At 39.7% G+C, this 26,954-nt stretch overlaps 3 protein-coding genes across 3 annotated transcripts; all 3 read left to right on the top strand.

Annotated features, from left to right (window-relative positions):
• Positions 1 to 661: 661 nt before the first annotated feature.
• Positions 662 to 7,798, top strand: LOC146458348 (uncharacterized). The gene is made up of 5 exons (XM_085090556.1): positions 662 to 861; positions 2,143 to 2,214; positions 2,896 to 3,212; positions 4,478 to 5,406; positions 6,725 to 7,798. The coding sequence occupies exons 2-5, from the start codon at positions 2,155 to 2,157 to the stop codon at positions 7,249 to 7,251; spliced, it is 1,833 nt and encodes a 610-aa protein (XP_084946682.1). The 5' UTR covers positions 662 to 861; positions 2,143 to 2,154; the 3' UTR covers positions 7,252 to 7,798.
• A 4,664-nt stretch (positions 7,799 to 12,462) lies between these two features.
• Positions 12,463 to 16,542, top strand: LOC146458347 (uncharacterized). The gene is made up of 4 exons (XM_085090876.1): positions 12,463 to 12,570; positions 12,676 to 13,097; positions 14,318 to 15,264; positions 15,699 to 16,542. Exons 1-4 carry the CDS (start codon positions 12,463 to 12,465, stop codon positions 16,217 to 16,219), a joined length of 1,998 nt encoding a protein of 665 aa, XP_084947002.1. The 3' UTR covers positions 16,220 to 16,542.
• Positions 16,543 to 20,137: 3,595 nt separating this feature from the next.
• Positions 20,138 to 25,901, top strand: LOC146458346 (uncharacterized). The gene is made up of 5 exons (XM_085090557.1): positions 20,138 to 20,150; positions 20,813 to 20,884; positions 21,566 to 21,852; positions 23,118 to 24,058; positions 24,455 to 25,901. The coding sequence occupies exons 2-5, from the start codon at positions 20,825 to 20,827 to the stop codon at positions 24,994 to 24,996; spliced, it is 1,830 nt and encodes a 609-aa protein (XP_084946683.1). The 5' UTR covers positions 20,138 to 20,150; positions 20,813 to 20,824; the 3' UTR covers positions 24,997 to 25,901.
• Positions 25,902 to 26,954: the final 1,053 nt, after the last annotated feature.

The following is a 26,954-nucleotide window of genomic DNA, read 5'->3' as shown; positions in this document are numbered from 1 at the left end:
CACGTATTCAAACGGAAAACGAAGTCACAGCGCCCACCAGCCTGCACGTTTATCTTTAGTAAACTCACGGCCCGACTCACAAAACTTGTCATCTCACCGATTTCTCTTATCACTTTCTCTTATCTTATCACTTGTGTGATCACCGGTGCGGCGAGAGATTGAAGGCTGACGTAACCTTATTTTTGCTGTAGTAAAGTTAAGTTTACCATAATAAAGTTAAGTTTACCTCGTCTCAGTTATAGCTTTAATCGTTTACGTTTGACAGCGGTTGGCATGTGACCCTTTAGAAGTACTCACCCTAACTATGATTGGCATGCTAAATCGATAGGTGATCACTTGTGTGATCACTGGTGCGTCGAGAGATTGAAGGCTGACTTAACCTTTTTTTTTTGCTTTATTAAAGTTAAGTTTACCACAATAAAGTTAAATTTACTTCGTCTCAGTTATAGTTTTTAATAAACAACAAAAGCGTCTTGCCATGCACCGAAAAGAATTAGGTAGACCAACTCTCAAAACTGAGTCTTGAGAGTTGGTCTACCTAATTCTTTTCATAGTAGTTAAGGCCTTTTATATCAGTTAATTACCAAATGTGATCTTAAGTAGCTGACCTCACCACTCGACCACCTGTGTATCCTCCCTCTCCAGCTAAGAAATCCAAACACCTTATTGTGTTGTCATTGAACGTCCAGTCCAGTTGGCAGTCGTTCTGGAAGTATCTCTATCAAGTTACTTAACAACGAGAACCCCTCTACATCTAAATCGGAATCAGTCTTCTTTTTTTTATCAAAATCCAATCGAACTTGCTGCCCTCTTCGTTAACAAACCTTAATCAAAGAAGGATTTCCTTTCTACACCTCAGAGGTAAATATGCCCTTAATTAATTTACATTGGTTCTTTGGTTCTTTGCTTTGACAGAAATTCTAAAGTTTTCTTCGGCAAAATGTCACCTCAGAATTTTGTAACACTGGAAGACTTACTCCTTTTGGTTTCGGAAGGGCAAATATGAGAAATAATGGCCGGAAACAACAGCTCGCTGGAAATTGGGGAAATAAGTTTCTGTTACCTAAGACTGTTTAATACTTGTGAATTGTTCGTGGCTAGTCTGACGCGGCGTTTCGTCTCGGCCAAGAGACTCTTCAGAGACCTTTAGAATTTGTAGGCAAACTCGTTGAGCATCGCGCTCAAAGTCCCGTTCGCAAATTCAAGATGTTAGCAAATTTAAGACTGTTTACAACTAAAATTTTCAGCTAACACAAGTCTTCTCGTTGTTGTCCCTGTGTAAATTGTCCCTGGTCAACACTTTCTTGCTAAATACACTAGTTTTGTTTCATTGATTGTAATCTATTCGCCTTAAATCAGAATGCACCAAAAAGTATATAAATTTGCAATTCCAAAGAGTTTACATTAGCCGATTTGTTCCTCAATTATATAATCTGATCATAAATTCTTCAAAAAATCTCTCGAGGGTTGTTTGATGTGGTAGCAGTACGTATGGAATTGTACCAAGTGAGCCTTACTTCACGAGTCACAAAAATCTTAATATCTTTTGTAACTAAATGTGGCGAAAATAACCGCAGAAAGGTCCGCCGAAAGCTTCTTGTATTAATTAGCAGTTTATCCGTTCTTTAACCCAGAAAAAAATACCCTCTCCGGATGAGAAAACTAGAGAAACATGTTTACACTTTTGTAATCGTTCAGCAGAATTTTTTAACTGGGATTAAAAGAGCCAGTGACAAATAATATTCGTTGCTTTTATTTACTAATTTTCGTTATTTTACAATCCTCATTCTTTCATGATGTTTTCATATTTTCATTGTTGCACACGATGTTTTCGTCGTCGTCGTCGTCTTCTTCTTCTTCTTCTTCTTCTTCTTCTTCTTCTTCTTCTTCTTTTCTACCACTATTATGATCCAAAAATTACGCATAAGATTTCTTGTTTCTTTTCGGTCTCTTCGCCACTTTTTCTTTGTAAATTAATTTAAATTATTTTATTGTTTTTTGTTTCTAATTTCTTTATATGGCAACATAATAATAATAATAATAATAATAATAATAATAATAATAATAATAATAAAAATAATGAAATCTTGTTATTCTTTGCAAAACCACAATTTTAAATTCCTGAATGCATTTGAATTTTAGACACTTCCTAAAATGCCAACTGAATGGACTCTTTGGATGTTCTTGTTCTTCATGTCGTTTCATGGGCAGGCGGTAAGGATAGTCTGTAAGATAAAGGGCTATAAAATTAAAGGTGGGAGATAAGCTGAATACAGTCGAAGCTAAGACATGACTAAAAGCGCGTAGCAAAAACCAAAAAACAAAAAACGAAAAGTTTGTTAAAGATAAGGTTTTCACTTCGAAATCTCAACGGATGATAAGTTTTTTTGCGCATCTGTGAGTTTAATTAACACTGTGATTTAAATCACACGTTGATTTACTAAAAGAAGCTTCAGCAACTATTAGGTGAATCGGCGTGACAAACAGTAAACATACACGATGCAGTGCAGATCGGTCTCTATATACTTCACTTTGAGAAAGCTTGAAACGTTTTAGTAAATCATTAAATGATTAAAAAAAGCTGATCTTTGTGATCTCAAAATTATCAACTTTAAGTTCTAAGGGTAAAAACCTATCTTAAACGGATTTTTCAAATTTTTTTTTTACGTTTGACCGCGATGACAGCACAGGGAAAGCAACCCTGCTTAGCAAAGAAAATATTACTGAAACCTCACTTGGGAAGACGGGCTTTCGATGTCTTGGGAGCTTGTGGGACTGACCCTCCAGTAAGCCTGATAGAGGCCTTATGTACCGCTCGGAATGACGACGACGAATGAGTGAGTGAGTGAGTTATTTTTAGCATAAAAAAAACTTTATTTGTGTCTTACGTGTTAGTTGTGTGACGAACTCTACCCGATATACGAAGCTGAAGACATTCTACAACGGCAGCCAGATTGGTCCTCAAGTGATGAAATTGAACCTGTCGAAGTACCTCCCAGGAACGCGGCTCTCAAAGGAAAATTCAAGGAAGCAGGTATCAATCAAGTACTTCGTCCCAAATGGGCACCTCCCGGAAGAGAACCTCTCCATGGAGGACCTATCCAAGGAGTACCTATTCAAGGAGCACCTCTCCAGGGAGAACCTCTCCAGGGAGTACCTCTCAAAGGAGGACCTCCCCAAGGAGTACCTTCCAATGGAGTACATGACGAGACGTATGTACTATGCTCTTGAGTATCAGAGGCTTTTCTTGTGCGTGTTTCGTTTCCGGTCGAAGTCACTGTTTGACTCTTGGGCCTGGCCAATTCCAGGCCTTGAGATAGGAGAGAGGGGGGGGGGGGGGGGGAAGGGGGGCAAGAAAAATGCCCCCGTGACAAAACGAGAAGAGACGTCGTTCATGGCAGTTTTTATGGCATCGCTTTTTGAGTACGCTATCTTAGACGTCTATCTAGCTTTTTTGCATCAGAATTCGGCTGATCTTTCCACGTATGCGTGTCTGGTAAAAACCCCTGGTATTCAGTCTAAATTCCCATTTGTTACTTAATTTTCTCAAGGTTGTTCGCATAATTAATGCTGTTCCTCTGATGGAACCGATAACTCCCCATTGCGTAAGTCTCCTTTCAATGAAATTTCCTAACGTACATTGTTAAACTTAATACCTACTTGCTATTTTACGACTATCTACATTATAATAAAATTTCCTCGTTTTCCCTTGACCTTTAATCTCTGAGCAACATGGCTACAATACCCGTAGTGCATCGATTGATCAAGTAGCTATTGAACCTTTCAAAAACATATTTAATAGATATTAGGCGATTGATGCAAGTTTTGTCGCACCTCCGTTGGTAACAGTTTTGTCACGGAAGAACTGTGCTTCCAAATTGCACATGTAAATTAAACCAGAAATCCTGGAAGTTTGCATCAGGTTTCAACATTGTTGGAAACCCCTCAAAGATAAATCGTGTCCAAATCGGCCGTGTTAGTCCAAAAACGCAATTTAAAACTGCAACTAGGTTGTCAAACTTTCTTGAGTGCAAGAAATGCTTCATTCAAAACGTGCGACAAAAATCGCGTGTGTAAACGGGACTTTAACTAGTCTCCCTCGCAGCCTTTCTTTCTTTTCACGCAACGCTCCTCCTGGGAGGGAACGTTGCGTGACGAGACACAGAACGGCAGTCCCAATAGTGATCAGCAGTTAATTTCTCCTTAAAACGTCCATACTTTATCAAATGTGCAAGTCATGAGAATAAAGGAAACGATCACCAAAGATTGAATGTCTTGATTTTAAACAAATTCTCTCAACTAGTGGGATGAGAAATATGGAGAGACAATGAGAAAAATATATAGGTTGATATTGGGCTTAAAGTGTTACGAGTTCTTTGTCCTGGTAGTGTTTTAAAAAACAAAACATGTAAATGTTAATCATGGAAAAAGATACTCTTGGACCTTCATCTTAACATTAATTTTCCATTTTCCACAGATTATCGGTTCCACGTAATTTCCCCTTGAATGACCCGAATGCAGATGATATCCGTTGGATAAAAGAGAAAATTGTAGATGGCTATAAGTTTAAGAAACATGCGTCGAAAGACCTGTGGATCGAACAGCCTACTTTTGAAGGACTTCTTGGAACTCCGCAATTCAAGAGCGATGCTGAGCGAGTGGAGAGATTCTTTAAACGAAACAACGATTGGGAAGTAACTAAAAACAGCCCACAATTTCGCCAAGGGAGTCAATGTACTGATCTCTTGTACATCACAGCGGCGAGGTACCTCTATGTTACCCATGTTTTGTATGTAATGAGCGGTGAAAAGCTGATTCCTTGCTCGAACTCTGGAAAGAAAATATCGATCCCAGCATCTGGTGTCTGTTATCCAAAGCCTTACGGAACTGCATCCTGTACTTCAGACTACGATGTCGGACTCGTTGGCAGAGATGCTGGGATTCTTACGAAGAATTTTAATGAGCATTTCCAAAATCGCAAAACTGGATTTGGAAAACCTTCAGAGCTCGTTTTTGACACCAACGTGTACGCATTCACACTTGAATACGCCATGCCCTATTTGTTTGTCGATTTTCCGAACCCCGATTTTGCTAGAAACGTTGAGAACGAAGGAAAAAAATTGAACAACAGAATGCAGGAGGTAGCGAGCGCCTACTACAAGGTGTTCAAGTACAACGAAGGCTTTTTTAAAGAATTGAAAGAGGGAGCTGAGAAGGAGATAAAGGCAGTTCAGGCGAAGAAACACCTGGTTGACTGGCTGAAGCATTTCGCGAATTTAAACAAACAGGTTCCAATGAAACTGGGAACTGATGGAAAGTGGCCGAGCCGAAAAGACCACAACGATGTCTACCAGAAACGCGTGGAAGATATGTCCAGTAAAGGAGGGTATAATAAGGATTTGCTAGGTACTGGCACAAGTCTTTCACTCAGTCTTTCGTTCTTAGCAACCTCTCGCCTCCATTCGTAACTCACTGAGGCGTTTACCATTTGTTAATTTAGTAAACTCACAGACTTACGAGAAACGTTTGCCCGGGGTTAAAGGAAACCTCCATTCTCGAAACATAATAACGTTAAATTGTTTAAAATGCAATCTACTTTGAAATTTCGTTGGAAGACATGGAAATACAGTCAAACCTGTATATAACGGCCCTGTATATAGCGGTCACCCTGTATATAACGGTCACTGAACAACTTCCCAAAACTCGTCCCTTATATTTACTGTTAAGTTGACCTCCATATAGCGGTCACCTGTATATAGCGGACGCGGTCACCCTTTAGACTTCCTGAATGCACAATTTCATTATCTTCTACCTGTATATAACGGTCACGAAATTGGGTTGCGATTAACGAATAATGACAAGCTTTATTCATCAGCTCGCTAAATAGTAGCCACCAAGGCAGGGGTCTCACAAAAATACAAATATTGGTACTAAACACAACTACTAACACATGTCATCGCCTACGTTCGACAAATGCTTGCGGCAGATAACATTTAAGTGCCGTAACAATAGTTACCGTAACTGTAACAACACAACCGTACCACACTGTTTTCACTTTCGTCATAGTTCCCTGATTATAACACTGTACTATACTTATCAAGTTGACAGCCGCGGTTTTTCACTGAAAGTATACTGCACCTCCCTTAAAGTACACCACGGACATTTTATGGGCATTTTTGTCGTATTTATTGCGTTTCTGTTTAAAATTGTTGTCAATAAATGTAAATTGAGTGATTTTCCACTTAAAAACGTTGTTCATTAGCTTCCAGTAGACTTTTACTGCACCTCCCTAACCGTACACCACGGGCATTTTATCGGCCTTTTTTTTTAATCGTGATTATTGCGTTGCTGTTACTGGTTATTGTCAATTAAACGTAAATTGAATGATTATTTGCACATAGAAATGCTATTTATTGACTTCTGGGGGAGTTTAAAGGAAACCTGTGTAAAGCGGTCACCCTGTATATAACGGTCACCTGGCCATTTCCCAAGGGTGACCGTTATATACAGGTTTGACTGTAATATTTTAGTGTCAGACAAAACATGATTTGATAATCGCCTATTTTCGCTTTTTAAATTTCCCGGGCGCCGCCATCTTGGATTTCATGACGTAATACGGTTGCTCAATTGTTTCACATAAAAGAACCTCTGCTGAATAACAAAAGCAGCGAACTGGCTGCGTTTTTCCATAGCTAACCTGTTTTTGCTCTTTGTTATCCTGAAGGAAAGCTTGCCGAGGCTTTGATCTATGCCGCAGAAGCTTACCACACCCGAGGAGCTATACGCGTTGTTGTTGGTACAATCCAGATGGGTGGCACGAGACCTCTTACCAATAACGACCTTTGGGTCTCCATGATTGAAAACTGGGGAGATGCTGTCAAGGAGTACAATCACTGTAAAAACAATGCCTTAGCAGTGTGTTTCCTGAAGATGAGTAAATACCTGTGGAGAGTGTTTAACGCCATGAAAAGAATGCATGAGCTAAACATACTTCCGCCCTCCGTGCTCCCCTTTAACAAAGTCATTGATCCCGAAGCCTTGACGAAAGCGTGGGTCGATTACAAAAAGGCGGGAAGGTCTGCGATTCCCAATCAGAAGATCTTAATTCAGAGGTTTTTGGAATTTTTCAAATGCTTTGTAGCAGTTAAGGACATCTCTAAGCCTCTCTCCCCGGAATGTCTGTCAAAAATGAATAACAAAATCAACGAGTACAATAAGGCTTTGGCTTCCATTGTGCGTGATGAGCCATAAATTGCCCTAAGTAGCAGCCCCCAGCAATCGCTGAACTCACATTGAATAGAGCAGTTTCCAACTGAGTGTCGTAAAACTAAAACCAAAGTAATTTCTATGACCAATCACAACAGATGTAAACAACGCAACGCCAACCGGCTAAGCAATCATAGAGTCTAGTAAACACAAACTTACTTTTGACAGTCAATTGAAAACTGCATGCTCTATCATTAAATACCACTTTCTCTCTGACTTGCTCAAAGACTCGGGATGCTTAGTCCTTGAAGTCGTTCCAGTACTGAGATATTTTAATTTCTCGATATTCAATATTATTGATTAACCTTGGAACAGTCAAAGACATTTCTAATGTCCATCATGCATTTAGTAGACGGAAACTAGTGACACTTTTCTTTGTGATAATATTTCGTTTTGAAACAAGACTTGTGAAATGTGGCTTTAATGTATAGGATAGTAAGGGTTGAAGGGTTCGCACTGATAGAAGTAAAGAGACCGCAAGTTGTAAGTTCACACTTTGAGTTATAACATTAAAGATTTGCTGCTGCTACTATTGTTGTTGTTGTTCTCTAGCCCAACCCTTCTTCCTAGGGTCTTCGCGGTTAACTCTAACCCTAATCTTGTACCAAGACCTCACTGCAGGTTTGAAAAACCTAACGAACCCTAACTCAACCCCAACCTCGTTCCCAGGGCTTTTCCCTAACCCTCTCCTCCTCCTAACCCCGGGAGATCTGGGTACAAGTTTCCAGTCGCGCGAACAACGCGCGAGTTGCGTGTCATTTCCCAAGTTTGGAACCGGTTTTTTCGTCCATCTTTTTGGAAGAATCGTTGAACATGTAATGGAAAAAAGGTCAGTAAACTTTACAACTGCGCTTTTATGTTCCCGTTGTTAGCAATATTTTTGTACTTTTGCATATATAGATAAACTTAAATCATCTAGTTTGCCTTTCAGTGTGCTGGTTTACCGTTAGAGAGCTGAAAACTAGCAGAGCTCGCCCTGCAGAACTACAATACACTGCAGCTAGCTAGCGGAGCTACATGTAAACAGGCAAGGCGAACGGGTAAGCTTGTAAAATCTTTCTGTTTGTAAGTAAGCTTACTTTAACGTGGTTAATGGTTTTAGTGGATATTAAAGTAAGGCTTACGAGACAAAGAGACATTTTATACAGACTAAGGGGCTCGGCGCACAGAAGAAAGTCAAGAAACCCAAGCACAATAGTTGAGTTTATTGTAAAACCCGGGGTAGCAAATCGATGAAATTGAAAATCGATAATATTCGATAAAAATCGACAGAAATTAGTTAAACATATCGAAAATCGATAAAATTGATAAAAGGGTTCGTTGTGCGTAATCGATAATTATCAATTTTTCAATAATTAGCGTTATCGATTTTATCAATAAATATCCAATTTATCAATACTAGTTTATGTTACAATTTATCGAAATGAAATCAACAAAGGATATTAATGGTCTTCAACATTTTGAAAAAATAATCACTCCAAAACTTGTACGTGCTATTTTGAAGAAATTCAAAGGAATAGCATAAAACTTTTCCTTCAAATACATTCCCTTTACGAATTCAACGGTCTGGCTGGCCAGTTCTGAAACATCTAAAGTGCCCTATGCACGTTTTTCTTTAGTAAACTGACTCACAGACTCACAAAACTTGTCATCTCACCGGTTTCTCTTATTGTTTACGTTTGACAGCGGTTAGCATGTGATCCATTAAGCCGGCGACACACCTGGCGATTATATATGCTGATCGCGGCGAATTTGATCGCCAGCGAAAATGCAAGCGATGTTCGCCACCAATTGATGCGGAACACACCTGGCGATTTTTTTCACCGATCACGGCGATGTGGGACTTCAGCATTGTTCATGTGATAAAATCGCCCAACCTGATTGATTGCCTTTACTGGCAATTCGCAGCGATGAGCGTAGAAAATCGCGGGCACGGGCACACTTGGCAAATGCCGGCGAATTTAATCGCCGATATCTGACATTACATGCCAGATATCGGCGATTTTATACGCCGATCGCGGCGATCGGCAAAAATCGCAATCGCCGCACCGGGCACACCTGGCGATTTCCGCCGATCGCGGCGATCGGCGTATATAATCGCCAGGTGTGTCGCTGGCTTTAGGAGTACTTAGCCTAACTAAGATTGGCATGCTAAATCGATGGGTGATCACTTGTGTGGTCACTGGTGCGGCGAAAGATTGAAGGCTGACTTAACCTCAGATTTTTGCTAAAGGAAAGTTAAGTTTACCATAATAAAGTTAAGTTCACCTCGTCTCAGTTATAGCTTAAATCGTTTGCATTTAACAGCGGTTAGCATGTGATCCATTAGGAGTACTCACCCTAACTATGATTGGCATGCTAAATCGATAGGTGATCACTCATGTGATCACTGGTGCGGCGAGAGATTGAAGGCTGACTTAACCTTATTTTCGCTATGTTAAAGTTAAGTTTACCACAATAAAGTTAAGTTTACTTCGTCTCAGTTATAGCTTTAATAAACAACAAAAGCGTCTTGCCATGCACCACAAAGAATTAGGTAGACCAACTCTCAAAACAGAGTATTGAGAGTTGGTCTACCTAATTCTTTTCGTAATAGTTAAGGCCTTTTACCACAGTTAAGGGGGCGTTAAACCTAAATTTGAATGAAATTTGAAGAGGTTTTAAGAACACTAACAGACAGTTGATACCCACGCAAGAGCACTGCAGGTTGCTAGTGGACTAACTTGGTATCCGTCTATTAATTATTAACTACAAATTCCAATTTTAAAAATTCACTAAATCTTCAATATTTCTTATTTCTCTTAATTTTACCAATCTTTCTAGAAAAACTTCTCCTCCCAAATATACCTAAAAATCACCCAAAAATTCACAAAATACCCCACAACACAGATTCACGATATGATGATAGGGTTTTTGGATTCCTTGAAACGCGAACGAGATATTTCCATTAAAGCCATGTCAAGTGGCGGACAAGTGGCGTTCAGGTGTAACTGCCCCTTAATTACCAAATGTGATCTTAAGTAGCTGACCTCACCACTCGACCACCTGTGTATCCTCCCTCTTCAGCTAATGAATCCAAACACCTCACTGCGTTGTCATTGAACGTCTAGTCCAGTTGGCAGCCGGTCTGAAAGTATCTCTATAAAGTTACTTAACAACGAGAACCCCTCTACATCTAAATCGGAATCAGTCTATATTTTATCGAAATCCGATCGAACTTGCTGCCCTCTTCGTTAACAAACCTTAATCAAAGAAGGCTTTCCTTTCTACACCTCAGAGGTAAATATGCCCTTAATTAATTTACATTGGTTCTTTGGTTCTTTGCTTTGACAGAAATTCTAAAGTTTTCTTCGGCAAAATGTCACCTCAGAATTTTGTAACACTGGAGGACTTACTCCTTTTGTTTTTCGGAGGAGCAAATATGCGAAATAATGGCCGTTACTCATTTCCGTAAAGCAAACAACAGCTCGCTGAAAATTGGAAAATTGAAAAATTGTCACCTAAAACTGTTTACAACTAAAATTTTCAGCTAACACAAGTCTTCTCGTTGTTGTCCCTGTGTATATTGTTCTCGGTCAACATTTTCTTGCTAAATACACTAGTTTTGTTTCATTGATTTACGGATCTATTCGTCTTAACTCAGACTGCTACAAAAAAAATATATCAATTTGCAATTCCAAAGAGTTTACATTAGCCAATTGGTTCTTCAATTATATAATCTGATCATAAATTCATCAAACAATCCCCCGAGGGTTGTTTGATGTCAGTGGTAGCAGTATGGAATTCTACCAAGACAGCCGGCGACTGGAATTTCAGTGAAATCTCACTTCACGAGTCACAAAAATCTCAATATCTTTTGTAACAAAATATGGCGAAAATAACCGTAGAAATGCCCGCCGAACGCTTCTTGTAGAGCTTCTTATTAATCAGCAATTCATCCGTTCTTTAACCCAGAAAAATGAATCCTCTCCGGATGAGAAACATGTTCAGCAAAAAATTTTAACTAGGATTAAAAAGAACTAATGACAAACAATATTCGTTGCTTTCATTTACTAATTTTCGGTATTTTACAATCCTCCTTCCGTCATGATGTTTTCATATTTTCATTGTTGCATACAATGTTTTCTTATTCTTATTCTTCTTCTTCTTCTTCTTCTTCTTCTTCTTCTTATTAATATTATTATTATTATTACTACCACTATTATTATCTAAAAATTACGCATAAGATTTCTTGAATCTTTTCGGTCTCTTCGCCACTTTTTCTTTGTAAATTAATTTCAATCATTTTGTTATTTCTTGTTTGTAATTTCTTTGTGTGGCAAAACAATAATAATAATAATAATAATAATAATAATAATAATAATAATAATAATAATAATAATAATAATAATAATAATAATAATAATAATAATAATAATAATAATAATAAAATGTTGTTATTGTTTGCAAACCCACAAGTTTAAATTCCTGAATGTACAGGCAGTAAGGATAGTCTGTAAGATAACGGGCTATAAAGTAAAGCTGGGAGATAAGCTGAATACAGTCGAAGCTAAGACATGACTTAAGACCCGTAGCATAAAATGAAATGAAGTGCAACTAAAATGAAGTGAAGTGACGCGACAGAAGATGGCATTTGTATAACACGACACGACGTGTGACATGACATAATATGACTCAACAGTTCGATGGTTTGAATTAGTATGACATGGTGCGTGATATGACACGACATTGTATGACATGACATTTGTATGACGTGACATGACGTGTGACATGAGATAGTATGACCTGACGTTTGATATCACGTGTGACATGACATAGAATGACATGACATTTGTATGACATGGCGTGATGTCTGACATGACATAGTATGACATGAAGTTTGAATCGACATAACAAGAAATCACATGACAAACAGCAATACATGAACGGTGCGTGTCATTTTTTTCGGTTGCTTTCCATTTAGCCAAAAGGTTCGGTTAAGCCAGTTGAATGCAAATATGACGCGCGGATCAAACGAAAATTTCAGGAACAAACGGACAGTCGAGTACCTCCGGAGGTACTCGACATTTCCGGTTGCCGGGTACAGAATAGGCTCGATTACCAGCCGCTGTTCGGGAAAATGAGCCCGCGCTAAGTTCTAAAGGTAAAAACCTATCTTAAACGGATTTTTCAAATTTTTTTTTACGTTTGACCGCGATGACAGCACAGGGAGAGCAACACTGCTTAGCAAAGAAAATGTTACTGAAACCTCACTTGGGAAGACAGGCTTTCGTTGTCTTGGGAGCTTGCCGAAATGTGATGCCAGTAAGCTTGATAGAGGCCTTATGTGCCTCTTGGAATGACGACGACGAATGAGTGAGTGAGTTATTTTTAGCATAAAAAACTTTATTTGTGTGTCTTATGTGTTAGTTGTGTGACGAACTCCACCCGGTATACAAAGCTGAAGACATTCTCCAGCGACAGCCAGAATGGTCCTCAAGTGATGAAATTGAACCTGTCGAAGTACCTCCCAGGAAAGAGACTCTTAAAGGAAAATTCAAGGGAACAGGTATCAATCAAGTCCCTCGTCCCAAATGGGCACCTCCCAGAAGACAACCTCTCCAAGGAGGACCTATCCAAGGAGTACCTCTCAAGGGAGTACCTCCCCAACAAGCACCTCTCAAAGAAGTACTTCCTAAAGGAGTACCCCTCCAAGGAACACCTCACCAGGGAGTACCTCCCCAACAAGCACCTCTCAAAGGAGTACCCCCTAAAGGGGTACCCCTCCAAGGAGCACCTCTCCAACGAGCATCTCTGAAAGGAGTACCCTCTAATGGAGTACATTACGAGACGTATGTACTATGCTCTGGGTACCAGAGGCTTTTCTTGTGCGTGTTTCGTTTCCGGTCGAAGTCACTGTTTGACTCTTTGGCCTGGCCTATTCCAGGCCTTGAGATGGGGGGGACAGGGGGGGGGGGGGGAAGGGGCAAGAAAAACTGCACCCGTGACAAAACGAGAAGAGATTACTTTCGCTTGCATGGCGGTTTTTATCACACCGCTGTCTGAGCACGTTATCTTAGACGTCTATCTTTGTTGCATCAGACTTCGGCTGATCTTCCCACGTATGCGAGTGTGGTAAAAACCTCTGGTATTCAGTCTAAGTCCGCCTTTATTACTTAATTTTCTCAAGGCTGTTCGCATAAGTAATGATGTTCCTCTGATGAAACCAATAACTCCCCAATACGTAACTCTCATTTTAATGAAATTTCCTAACGTGCATTGTTAAACTTTATACCTACTTGCTATTTTAGGACTATCTATATAATGTTAAAATTTCCTCGTTTTCCCTAATTGACCTTCAATTAATCTCTGACTGCAACATGGCTACAATACCCGTAGTGAATCGATTGATCAAGAAGCTATCAATTGAACCTTTTCAAAAACATATTTAATAGATACTAGGCGATTAATGCAAGTTTTGTCGCATCTCTGTTGGTAAGAGGTTTGTCACGGAAGAACTGTGACTCCAAATTAAAAGTGTAAATTAAACCAGAAATCCTGCAAGTTTGCATCAGGTTTCAACAATAATATTGTTGGAAGCCCCTCTGCGATAAGTCGTGTCGAAATTAGCCGCGCTATTCCAAAAACGCAATTTAAAACTGCAACTAGGTTGCCAAACTTTCTTTAGCGCAAGAAAAGCTGCATTCAAAACTTGCGACGAAAAGCGCACAAAAATCGCGTAAGTAAACGGGCGTTTAATTATTTCAGTTCCAATTGTGATCAGAAGCTAATTTCTCCTTAAAACGTCCATACTTTATCAAATTTGCAAGTCATGAGAATAGAAGAAACGATCACAAAGATTGAATGTCTTGATTTTAAACAAATTCTCTCAACTAGTGGGATGAGAAATATGGAGAGACAATGATGGGAAGATGCATGTTGATCTTAGCTCTTAAAGTGTTACGAGTTCTTTGTCCTGGTAGTGTTTTAAAAAACAAAACATGTAAATGTTAATCATGGAAAAAGATACTCTAGGACCTTCATCTGAACATTAATTTTCCATTTTCCACAGATTACTGGTTCCACGTACTTTCCCTTTGAGTGACGAGAATGCAGATGATATCCGTTGGATAAAGAAGAATATTGTAGATGGCTACAAGTTTAAGAAAGATCCGACGAAAGACCTGTGGATCGGACAGCCTGATTTTGGAGGACTTCTTGGAACTCCGCAATTCAAGAGCGATGCTAAACGAGTGGAGGAATTCTTTAAACGAAACAATGATTGGGAAGTAACTAAAAACAGCCCACAATTTCGCCAAGGGAGTAAATGTACTGATCTTTTGTATATAACAGCGGCGAGATACCTATATGTTACCTATGTTTTGTATTTAAAGAGCGGTGGAAAGCTGATTCCTTGTTCGAACTCTGCGACGGATAGGAGGAAAATATCGATCCCAGCATCTGGAGTATGTTATCCAAAGCCTTACGGAACTGCATCCTGTACTTCAGACTACGATGTCGGACTCGTTGGCAGAGATGCTGGGATTCTTACGAAGAATTTTAATGAGTATTTCCAAAATCGCGAACCTTTTGGAAAACCTTCAGAGCTTGTTTTTGACACCAACGTGTACCCATTCACACTTGAATACGCCATGCCCCATTTGTTTACCGGTTTTCCGAACCCCGACTTTGCTAAAAACGTGGAGAAGGAAGAAAAAACTGTGAAATACAGAATGCAGGAGGTAGCAAGCGCTTACTACAAGGTGTTCAAGTACAACAAAGGCTTTTTTGAAGTATTGAAAGAAGGAGCTGAGAAGGAGATAAAGGCAGTTCAGGCGAAGAAAGACCTCGTTTTCTGGCTGAAGCGTTTCGAGGATTTAAATAGAGAGGAGGTTCCAATGAAACTGGGAAATGGAAAGTGGCCGAGCCGAAAAGACCACAACAATGTCTACCAGAAACGTGTGGAAGATATGTCTAAACAAGGAGGCTATACACTAAAAAATATCAAGGATTTGTTAGGTACTGGCACAAGTCTTACACTCAGTCTTTCGTTCTTAGCAACCTCTCTCCTACATTCGTAACTCACTGAGGCGTTAGTTACCATTTGTTAATTTAGTAAACTCACAGACTTGCGAGAAACGTTTGCCCGGGGTTAAAGGAAACCTCCACTCTCGAAACATATTAAAGTTAAATTGTTGAAAATACAATCTACTTAAATTTGAAATTTCGTTGGAAGACATGGAAATAATATTTCAGTGTCGAACAAAACATGATTTGCATGATTATCGCCTTTTTTCGCTTTTAAACTTCCCGGGCGCCGCCATCTTGGATTTCATGGCGTAATACGGTTGCTCAATTGTTTCACACAAAAGAACTTCTGCTGAATAACAAAAGCGGCGAACTGGCTGCGTTTTTCCATGGCTAACCTGTTTGTGCTCTTTTTTATCCTGAAGGAAAGCTTGCCGAGGCTTTGATCTATGCCGCAGAAGCTTACCACACCCGAGGAGCCATACGCCAAATCCAGATGGGTGGCACGAGACCTCTTACCAATAACGACCTTTGGGTCTCCATGATTGAAAACTGGGGAGACGCTGTCAAGGAGTACAATCACTGTAAAAACGATGCCATAGCAGTGTGTTTCCTGAAGATGAGCAAATACATGTGGAGAGTGTTCAACGCCACCAAAATAATGTACGACCGAGGCATACTTCCGAAATTCGTGCTACCCTTTAACAAAGTCATTGATCCCGAAGCCTTGACAAAAGCGTGGCTCGATTACAAAAAGGCGGGAAGGTCTGCGATTCCCAATCAGCAGATCTTAATTCAGAAGTTTTTGGAATCTTTCCAATGCTTTGTAGCAGTTAAGGATATCTCTAAGCCTTTCTCCCCTGAAGGTACATGTCTGGCAAAGATGAATGCCAAAATTAACGAGTACAATAAGGCTTTGGCTTCTGTTGTACAAGATAAGCCATAAATTTCCCTAAGAAGCAGCACCCACCAATCGCTGAACTCACATTGAATAGAGCGGTTTTCGATTGTGTGTTGTAAAACCGAAACCAAAGTAATTTCTCTGGCCAATCACAACAGATGTAGACAACGCAATCAGCCAATCAGAACTAGACGTAAATGCATGGACCGGCGTCAAGCGCAGGAAAACGTGTGCGACCTATCACGATTGGTTTTGGTTTGGCTTCGCATTGGTTGAGAAAATGGCGCGAGCTTTACCAACCAATCAAAGAGTCCAGTAAAGCAAAACTCAAAGCAAACGTGAAATTACTTTCGACAGTCAATTGAAAACTGCTCTACCATTAAATACCACTTTCTCTCTGACTTGCTCAAAACTCGGGACGCTAAGTCCTCGAAGTCGTTCTACTGAGATACTTTAACTTCTCTGTATTTAATATTATTGATCAACCTGGGATCTGTCAAAGACATTTCTAATGTCCATCATGCATTGAGTAGACGGAAACTGACATATTTCTTTGTGATAATACTTCGTTTTGAAGCAAGGCTTGTGAAATGTGGCTTTAATTTATAGGATAGTAAGGGTTGAAGGGTTCGCACTGATAGAAGTAAAGAGACTCCAAGTTGTAAGTTTACACTTTGAGTTATAACATTAAAGATTTGCTGCTGCTACTATTGTTGTTGTTGTTCTCTAGCCCAACCCTTCTTCCTAGGGTCTTCGCGGTTAACTCTAACCCTAATCTTGTACCAAGACCTCACTGCAGGTTTTAACCTAACGAACTCTAACTCAACCCCAACCTCGTTCCCAGGGCTTTCCCTAACCCTCTCCTTCTCCTAACCCCGGGAGATCTGGGTACAAGTTTCCAGTTGCGCGAACAACGCGCGAGTTGCGTGTCATTTCCCAAGTTTGGAACCGGTTTTTTCGTCCATCTCTTGGCAAGAATCGTTGAACATGTGATAGGAAAAAGGTCAGTAAACTTTACAACTGCGCTTTTATGTTCCCGCTGTTAGCAATATTTTTGTACTTTTGCATATATAGATAAACTTAAATCATCTAGTTTGCCTTTCAGTGTGCTGGTTTACCGTTAGAGAGCTGAAAGCTAGCAGAGCTCGCCCTGCAGAACTGCAATACTACACTGCAGCTAGCTAGCGGAGCTACATGTAAACAGGCAAGGCGAACGGGTAAGCTTGTAAAATCTTTCTGTTTGTAAGTAAGCTTACTGTAACGTGGTTAATGGTTTAAGTGGATATTAAAGTAAGGCTTACAAGACAAAGAGACATTTTATAAAGACTAAGGGGCTCGGCGAACAGAAGAAAGTCAAGAAACCCAAGCACAATAATTGAATTTATGTAAAACCCGGGGTAGCAAATCGATAAAATGGAAAATTGATAATATTCGATAAAAATCGACAGAAATTAGTTAAACATATCGAAAATCGATAAAAATTGATAAAAGGGTTCGTTGTGCGTAATCGATAATTATCAATTAGCGTTATCGATTTTATCAATAAATATCCAATTTATCGATACTAGTTTATCTTACAATTTATCGAAATGAAATCAACAAAGGATATAAATGGACTTCCACATTTTGAAAAATAATCACTCCAAAACTTGTACGCGCTATTTTGAAGAAATTCAAAGGAATAGCATAAAACTTTTCCTTCAAATACATTCCCTTTACCTGAATTCAACGGTCTGGCTGGCCAGTTCTGAAGAATGTAAAGTGCCCGAAGCACGTTTTTCTTTAGTAAACTGACTCACAGACTCACAAAACTTGTCATCTCACCGGTTTCTCTTATTGTTTACGTTTGACAGCGGTTAGCATGTGATCCATTAAGCCGGCGACACACCTGGCGATTTTATACTCTGATCGCGGCGAATTTGATCACCAGCGAAAATCGCAAGCGATGTTCGCCACCGATTGATGCGGAACACACCTGGCGATTTTTTTCACCGATCACGGCGATGTGGGACTTCAGCATTGTTCATGTGATAAAATCGCCCAACCTGATTGATTGCCTTTACTGGCAATTCGCAGCGATGAGCGTAGAAAATCGCGGGCACGGGCACACTTGGCAAATGCCGGCGAATTTAATCGCCGATATCTGACATTACATGCCAGATATCGGCGATTTTATACGCCGATCGCGGCGATCGGCAAAAATCGCAATCGCCGCACCGGGCACACCTGGCGATTTCCGCCGATCGCGGCGATCGGCGTATATAATCGCCAGGTGTGTCGCTGGCTTTAGGAGTACTTAGCCTAACTAAGATTGGCATGCTAAATCGATGGGTGATCACTTGTGTGGTCACTGGTGCGGCGAAAGATTGAAGGCTGACTTAACCTCAGATTTTTGCTAAAGGAAAGTTAAGTTTACCATAATAAAGTTAAGTTCACCTCGTCTCAGTTATAGCTTAAATCGTTTGCATTTAACAGCGGTTAGCATGTGATCCATTAGGAGTACTCACCCTAACTATGATTGGCATGCTAAATCGATAGGTGATCACTCATGTGATCACTGGTGCGGCGAGAGATTGAAGGCTGACTTAACCTTATTTTCGCTATGTTAAAGTTAAGTTTACCACAATAAAGTTAAGTTTACTTCGTCTCAGTTATAGCTTTAATAAACAACAAAAGCGTCTTGCCATGCACCACAAAGAATTAGGTAGACCAACTCTCAAAACTGAGTATTGAGAGTTGGTCTACCTAATTCTTTTCGTAATAGTTAAGGCCTTTTACCACAGTTAAGGGGGCGTTACACCTAAATTTGAATGAAATTTGAAGAGGTTTTAAGAACACTAACAGACAGTTGATACCCACGCAAGAGCACTGCAGGTTGCTAGTGGACTAACTTGGTATCCGTCTATTAATTATTAACTACAAATTCCAATTTTAAAAATTCACTAAATCTTCAATATTTCTTATTTCTCTTAATTTTACCAATCTTTCTAGAAAAACTACTCCTCCCAAATATACCTAAAAATCACCCAAAAATTCACAAAATACCCCACAACACAGATTCACGATATGATGATAGGGTTTTTGGATTCCTTGAAACGCGAACGAGATATTTCCATTAAAGCCATGTCAAGTGGCGGACAAGTGGCGTTCAGGTGTAACTGCCCCTTAATTACCAAATGTGATCTTAAGTAGCTGACCTCACCACTCGACCACCTGTGTATCCTCCCTCTTCAGCTAATGAATCCAAACACCTCACTGCGTTGTCATTGAACGTCTAGTCCAGTTGGCAGCCGGTCTGAAAGTATCTCTATAAAGTTACTTAACAACGAGAACCCCTCTACATCTAAATCGGAATCAGTCTATATTTTATCGAAATCCGATCGAACTTGCTGCCCTCTTCGTTAACAAACCTTAATCAAAGAAGGCTTTCCTTTCTACACCTCAGAGGTAAATATGCCCTTAATTAATTTACATTGGTTCTTTGGTTCTTTGCTTTGACAGAAATTCTAAAGTTTTCTTCGGCAAAATGTCACCTCAGAATTTTGTAACACTGGAGGACTTACTCCTTTTGTTTTTCGGAGGAGCAAATATGCGAAATAATGGCCGTTACTCATTTCCGTAAAGCAAACAACAGCTCGCTGAAAATTGGAAAATTGTAAAATGTCACCTAAAACTGTTTACAACTAAAATTTTCAGCTAACACAAGTCTTCTCGTTGCTGTCCTTGTGTATATTGTTCTCGGTCAACATTTTCTTGCTAAATACACTAGTTTTGTTTCATTGATTTACGGATCTATTCGTCTTAACTCAGACTACTACAAAAAAATATATCAATTTGCAATTCCAAAGAGTTTACATTAGCCAATTGGTTCTTCAATTATATAATCTGATCATAAATTCATCAAACAATCCTCCGAGGGTTGTTTGATATCAGTGGTAGCAGTATGGAATTCTACCAAGACAGCCGGCGACTGGAAGTTCAGTGAAATCTCACTTCACGAGTCACAAAAATCTCAATATCTTTTGTAACAAAATATGGCGAAAATAACCGTAGAAATGCCCGCCGAACGCTTCTTGTAGAGCTTCTTATTAATCAGCAATTCATCCGTTCTTTAACCCAGAAAAATGAATCCTCTCCGGATGAGAAACATGTTTAGCAAAAAATTTTAACTAGGATTAAAAAGAACCAGTGACAAATAATATTCGTTGCTTTCATTTACTAATTTTCGGTATTTTGCAATCCTCATCTGTTATGATGTTTTCATATTTTCCTTTTTGCATACAATGTTTTTGTCTTCTTCTTCTTCTTCTTCTTCCTCTTCTTACTACCACTTTTATTATCTAAAAATTACGCATAAGATTTCTTGAATCTTTTCGGTCTCTTCGCCACTTTTTCTTTGTAAATTAATTTCAATCATCTTGTTATTTCTTGTTTGTAATTTCTTTGTGTGGCAAAACAATAATAATAATAACAATAATAATAATAATAATAGTAATATTAATAATAATAATAATAATAATAATAATAATAATAATAATAATAATAATAATAATAATTATAACAATAATAATAATAATGAAATCTTGTTATTGTCTGCAAAATCACAATTTTAAATTCCTGAATGCATTTGAATTTCAGACACTTCCAAAAATGCCAACTGAATGGACTCTTCGGATGTTCTTGTTCTTCATGTCGTTTCATGGGCAGGCGGTAAGGATAGTCTGTAAGATAAAGGGCTATGAAATTAAGGTGGGAGATAAGCTGAATACAGTCGAAGCTAAGACCTAAAAGCGCGTAGCAAAAAACAAAAAAACAAAAAACGAAAAGTTTGTTAAAGATAAGGTTTTCACTTCGAGATCTCAACGGATGATAAGTTTTTTTGCGCATCTGTGAGTTTAATAAATCATACTGTGATTTACTAAAAAAATTTTAGAACTATTAGGTGAATCGGCGTGGCAAACGTTAACAGTTAACAAACACAATGCATTGCAGATCGGTCTCTATATACTTCACTTTGAAAAAACTTGAAATGTTTAAGTAAGTCATAAAATAATTCAGTAAACTCACAGACTCGCAAAAAAACTTATCTTCGAGATCTCAAAATTATCAGCTTTAAGTTCTAAGGGTAAAAACCTATCTTTAATGATTTTTCTATGTTTTTTACGCTTGACCGCGATGACAGCACAGGGAAAGCAACACTGCCTAACAAAGAAAATGTTACTGAAAGCTCACTTGGGAAGACGGGCTTTCGTTGTCTTGGGAGCTTGCGGGACTGAAATGCCAGTAAGCCTGATAGAGGCCTTATGTACCGCTCGGAATGACGACGACGAATGAGTGAGTGAGTGAGTTATTTTTAGCATAAAAAAAATTTGTTTATGTCTTACGTGTTAGTTGTGTGACGAACTCTACCCGATATACGAAGCTGAAGACATTCTACAACGGCAGCCAGATTGGTCCTCAAGTGATGAAATTGAACCTGTCGAAGTACCTCCCAGGGACGCGGCTCTCAAAGGAAAATTCAAGGAAGCAGGTATCAATCAAGTACTTCGTCCCAAATGGGCACCTCCCGGAAGAGAACCTCTCCAAGGAGGACCTATCCAAGGAGGACCTATCCAAGGAGCACCTATCCAAGGAGCACCTCTCCAGGGAGTACCTTCCAATGGAGTACATGACGAGACGTATGTACTATGCTCTTGAGTATCAGAGGCTTTTCTTGTGCGTGTTTCGTTTCCGGTCGAAGTCACTGTTTGACTCTTGGGCCTGGCCAATTCCAGCCTTTGAGATAGGAGGGAGGGGAAGGGGGCAAGAAAAATGCGCCCGTGCCAAAACGAGAAGAGATGTCGCTCATGGCAGTTTTTATCGCATCGCTGTCTGAGTACGCTATCTTAGACGTCTATCTAGCTTTTTTGCATCAGAATTCGGCTGATCTTTCCACGTATGCGTGTCTGGTAAAAACCCCTGGTATTCAGTTTAAGTCCCCATTTGTTACTTAATTTTCTCAAGGCTGTTTGCATAATTAATGCTGTTCCTCTGATGCACCGATAACTCCCCATTGCGTAAGTCTCATTTTAATGAAATTTCCTAACGTACATTGTTAAACTTAATACCTACTTGCTATTTTACGACTATCCGAAATTATGATAAAATTTCCTCGTTTTCCCTTGACCTTTAATCTCTGAGCAATATGGCTACAATACCCGTAGCGCATCGATTGATCAAGTAGCTATCGAACCTTTTCAAAAACATGTTTAATAGATATTAGGCGATTGATGCAAGTTTTGTCGCACCTCCGTTGGTAACAGTTTTGTCACGGAAGAACTGTGCCTCCAAATTGCACATGTAAATTAAACCAGAAATCCTGCAAGTTTGCATCAGGTTTCAACATTGTTGGAAACCCCTCAGCGATAAATCGTGTCCAAATCGGCCGTGTTAGTCCAAGAACGCAATTTAAAACTGCAACTAGGTTGTCAAACTTTCTATAGTGCAAGAAATGCTTCATTCAAAACGGGCGACGAAAAGTGTACAAAAATCGCGTGTGTAAACGGGACTTTAACTAGTCTCCCTCGCAGCCGTTCTGTGTTTCGTCACGCGACGCTCCTCCTGGGAAGGAACGTTGCGTGACGAGACACAGAACGGCAGTCCCAATAGTGATCAGCAGTTAATTTCTCCTTAAAACGTCCATACTTTATCAAATGTGCAAGTTATGAGAATAAAGGAAACGATCACCAAAGATTGAATGTCTTGATTTTGAACAAATTCTCTCAACTAGTGGGATGAGAAATATGGAGAGACAATGAGGAAAATATATAGGTTGATATTGGGCTTAAAGTGTTACGAGTTCTTTGTCCTGGTAGTGTTTTAAAAAACAAAACATGTAAATGTTAATCATGGAAAAAGATCCTCTAGGACCTTTATCTGAACATTAATTTTCCATTTTCCACAGATTAACGGTTCCACGTAATTCCCCTTTGAGCGACCCGAATGCAGATGATATCCGTTGGATAAAAGAGAAAATTGTAGATGGCTACAAGTTTAAGAAACATGCGTCGAAAGACCTGTGGATCGAACAGCCTACTTTTGAAGGACTTCTTGGAACGCCTCAATTCAAGAGCGATGCTGAACGAGTGGAGAGATTCTTTAAACGAAACAACGATTGGGAAGTAACTAAAAACAGCCCACAATTTCGCCAAGGGAGTCAATGTACTGATCTCTTGTACATCACAGCGGCGAGGTACCTCTATGTTACCCATGTTTTGTATTTAATGAGCGGTGGAAAGCTGATTCCTTGCTCGAACTCTGGAAAGAAAATATCGATCCCAGCATCTGGAGTCTGTTATCCAACGCCTTACGGAACTGCATCCTGTACTTCAGACTACGATGTCGGACTCGTTGGCAGAGATGCTGGGATTCTTACGAAAAAATTTAATGAGTATTTCCAAAATCCCAAAACTGGATTTGGAAAACCTTCAGAGCTCGTTTTTGACACCAACGTGTACGCATTCACACTCGAATACGCCATGCCGTATTTGTTTGCCGATTTTCCGAACCCCGGTTTTGCTAAAAACGTGGAGAAGGAAGAAAATACTGTGAGATACAAAATGCAGGAGGTAGCGAGTGCTTACTACAAGGTGTTCAAGTACAACGAACGCTTTTTTGAAGTATTGAAAGCAGGAGCTGAGAAGGAGATAAAGGCAGTTCAGTCGAAGAAAGACCTGGTTGACTGGCTGAAGCATTTCGCGGATTTAAATAAACAGGTTCCATTTAAACTGGGAACTGATGGAAAAAGGCCGAGCCGAAAAGACCACAACGATGTCTACCAGAAACGCGTGGAAGATATGTCCAAACAAGGAGGGTATACACTGAAAAATATTGAGGATTTGCTAGGTACTGGCACAAGTCTTACGCTTCTTTCGTTCTTAGCAACCTCTCGCCTGCATTCGTAACTCACTGAGGCGTTTACCATTTGTTAAAGTAAACTCACAGACTTACGGAAAACGTTTGCCCGCGGTTAAAGGAAACCTCCACTCTCGAATAATATTGACATTAAATTGTTGAAAATGTCATGGCATGGAAATAATATTTCAGTGTCGGGCAAACATGATTTGATAAGTATCGCCTATTTTCGCTTTTAAATTTCCCGGGCGCTGCCATCTTGGATTTTATGACGTAAGACGGTTGCTGAATTGTTTCACACAAAAGAACTTCTGCTGAATAACAAAAGCGGGAAACTAGCTGCGTTTTTCCATTACTAACCTGTTTTTGCTCTTTGTTATCCTGAAGGAAAGCTTGCCGAGGCTTTGATCTATGCCGCAGAAGCTTACCACACCCGAGGAGCCATACGCCATGTTGTTGGTACAATCCAGATGGGTGGCACGAGACCTCTTACCAATAACGACCTTTGGGTCTCCATGATTGAAAACTGGGGAGACGCTGTCAAGGAGTACAATCACTGTAAAAACGATGCCATAGCAGTGTGTTTCCTGAAGATGAGTAAATACATGTGGAGAGTGTTTAACGCCATCAAAATAATGTATGAGCTAAAGATACTTCCGCGCCTCGCCGTGCCGCCCTCGCCCTTTAACAAAGTCATTGATCCTGAAGCCCTGACAAAAGCGTGGCTCGATTACAAAAAGGCGGGAAGGTCTGCGATTCCCAATCAGCAGATCTTAATTCAGAAGTTTTTGGAATTTTTCCAATGCTTTGTAGCAGCTAAGGATATCTCTAAGCCTTTCTCCCCTGAAGGTACATGTCTGTCAAAAATGAATGACAAAATCAACGAGTACAATAAGGCTTTGGCTTCCATTGTACAAGATAAGCCATAAATTTCCCTAAGAAGCAGCACCCACCAATCGCTGAACTCACATTGAATAGAGCGGTTTTCGATTGTGTGTTGTAAAACCGAAACCAAAGTAATTTCTCTGGCCAATCACAACAGATGTAGACAAGGCAATCAGCCAATCAGAACTAGACGTAAATGCATGGACCGGCGTCAAGCGCAGGAAAACGTGTGCGACCTATCACGATTGGTTTTGGTTTGGCTTCGCATTGGTTGAGAAAATGGCGCGAGCTTTACCAACCAATCAAAGAGTCCAGTAAAGCAAAACTCAAAGCAAACGTGAAATTGCTTTCTACAGTCAATTGAAAACTGCTCTATCATTAAATACCACTTTCTCTCTGACTTGCTCAAAGACTCGGGACGCTAAGTCCTTGAAGTCGTTCTACTGAGATATTTTAATTTCTCGATATTCAATATTATTGATCAACCTGGCCCCAGTTGTTCAAAGGCCGGATAACTTTATCCAGTGGATAAGTCACTATCCGACAGTTTCAATTTGTGCAAAGATTTCAGTATTTCCTCGTGCACAAGCGAATATGCACACTCTAACCACTGCCTAGTTGGGGAATGTATGAAAACCTTGGACAACATTTAACGTGAAGTATACTTTAGACGCTGAAGAGTGCCTTATCCAGCGGATAAAGTTATCCGGCCTTTGAACAACTGGGGCCTGGGATCTGTCAAAAACATTTCTAATGTCCATCATGCATTAAGTAGACGGAAACTGACATATTTCTTTGTGATAATACTTCGTTTTGAAGCAAGGCTTGTGAATTGTGGCTTTAATGTATGGGATAGTAAGGGTTGAAGGGTTCGCACTGATAGAAGTAAAGAGACTCCAAGTTGTAAGTTCACACTTTGAGTTATAACATTAAAGATTTGCTGCTGCTACTATTGTTGTTGTTGTTGTTCTCTAGTTCAACCTTCTTCCTAGGGTCTTCGCGGTTAACTCTAACCCTAATCTTGTACCAAGACCTCACTGCAGGTTTGAAAAACCTAATCTCGTACCCCGATGTTCGGGAATGTCGAAATGTGATCTCCCCTCCGCCTGACCGTGGGAGATCTGGGTACGAGATTATGAAAAACCTAACGAACCCAACCCCAACCTTTCAGAGCGGAAAAACGCTCTGCGCAATTTTTCTGCGCATATCCGTTCGCGGGCGCAAGTGAATTGAAAATGCCGCCGTTCGATTCTGTATTGTTGAGCAGTGGCTTTTGTGGTTAAACTACATTTTACCATCTACGTTTTGTCCAATTTCATCGAAAATGCTATAAAATCGGACCGAGCATTTTACCAACACCGTGTAAGGACAAGAACGAAAACTGGACTTGCGGTACTGGTTCCGGTACATGACTATAAACGCAGCAAAGGGACACTTCTTTTGTAACTATGCTACCCGAGCTTTATCTCTATTTAATTCTCTATGTTCCTCATTACAAGACAATTCAATTTGCTGTCAGCACAACTGAAATTGCCGGTGAATAAAATTCCATGTAAAAAGTTGCAACTGGTCAACCTCTACTCGCTGGATGCATTTATTTATTTATTTATTTATTTATTTTTTCGTTTTTAAAAACAAAATTGTGCGACGAGTGAATGATGGCAAGAGTGCGACCACGGAAGGCTTTGTGAAAGAAATTCAAAATCTCCGCTAAGCACAGTGACTAAAGGGATTATTTGGGAAGTTTCCGTGATTAAAGATATTTTTCCTGCCTTCAGTTGACCTGTGCAGATAAATACTGTTACACATCAGTTGTATAATTGACCTGAGCCTACTAGATAGATGCACACACCGTGTCAAAAACAAACTTTTTTTAATGAATTATTGTGTTTATCATGATCAACTTTTAGCTAATTATACTGGACCGCAAGTAGCGAAAGCTAATCGAGGCGGGCAGTGAAAGACAAAAAGAAATAAACAATGTATTGAAGAGGCATAAACT

This window comes from Pavona decussata, unplaced genomic scaffold, assembly GCF_977016875.1.
Source record: "Pavona decussata unplaced genomic scaffold, jaPavDecu1.1 SCAFFOLD_233, whole genome shotgun sequence".
Classification (NCBI taxonomy): domain Eukaryota; kingdom Metazoa; phylum Cnidaria; class Anthozoa; order Scleractinia; family Agariciidae; genus Pavona; species Pavona decussata.
This window is presented reverse-complemented; position numbering and strand designations above follow the sequence as displayed.

Excerpts from the sequence above, each read along its gene's own strand:
- LOC146458348 (XM_085090556.1), top strand. The coding sequence starts at position 2,155 with ATGCCAACTGAATGGACTCTTTGGATGTTCTTGTTCTTCATGTCGTTT. Across the intron at positions 3,213-4,477 it reads AATGGAGTACATGACGAGAC|ATTATCGGTTCCACGTAATT; the intron begins GTATGTACTATG and ends CATTTTCCACAG. Across the intron at positions 5,407-6,724 it reads GTATAATAAGGATTTGCTAG|GAAAGCTTGCCGAGGCTTTG; the intron begins GTACTGGCACAA and ends GTTATCCTGAAG.
- LOC146458347 (XM_085090876.1), top strand. The coding sequence starts at position 12,463 with ATGACAGCACAGGGAGAGCAACACTGCTTAGCAAAGAAAATGTTACTG. Across the intron at positions 12,571-12,675 it reads CTTGCCGAAATGTGATGCCA|TTGTGTGACGAACTCCACCC; the intron begins GTAAGCTTGATA and ends CTTATGTGTTAG. Across the intron at positions 13,098-14,317 it reads AATGGAGTACATTACGAGAC|ATTACTGGTTCCACGTACTT; the intron begins GTATGTACTATG and ends CATTTTCCACAG.
- LOC146458346 (XM_085090557.1), top strand. The coding sequence starts at position 20,825 with ATGCCAACTGAATGGACTCTTCGGATGTTCTTGTTCTTCATGTCGTTT. Across the intron at positions 21,853-23,117 it reads AATGGAGTACATGACGAGAC|ATTAACGGTTCCACGTAATT; the intron begins GTATGTACTATG and ends CATTTTCCACAG. Across the intron at positions 24,059-24,454 it reads AAATATTGAGGATTTGCTAG|GAAAGCTTGCCGAGGCTTTG; the intron begins GTACTGGCACAA and ends GTTATCCTGAAG.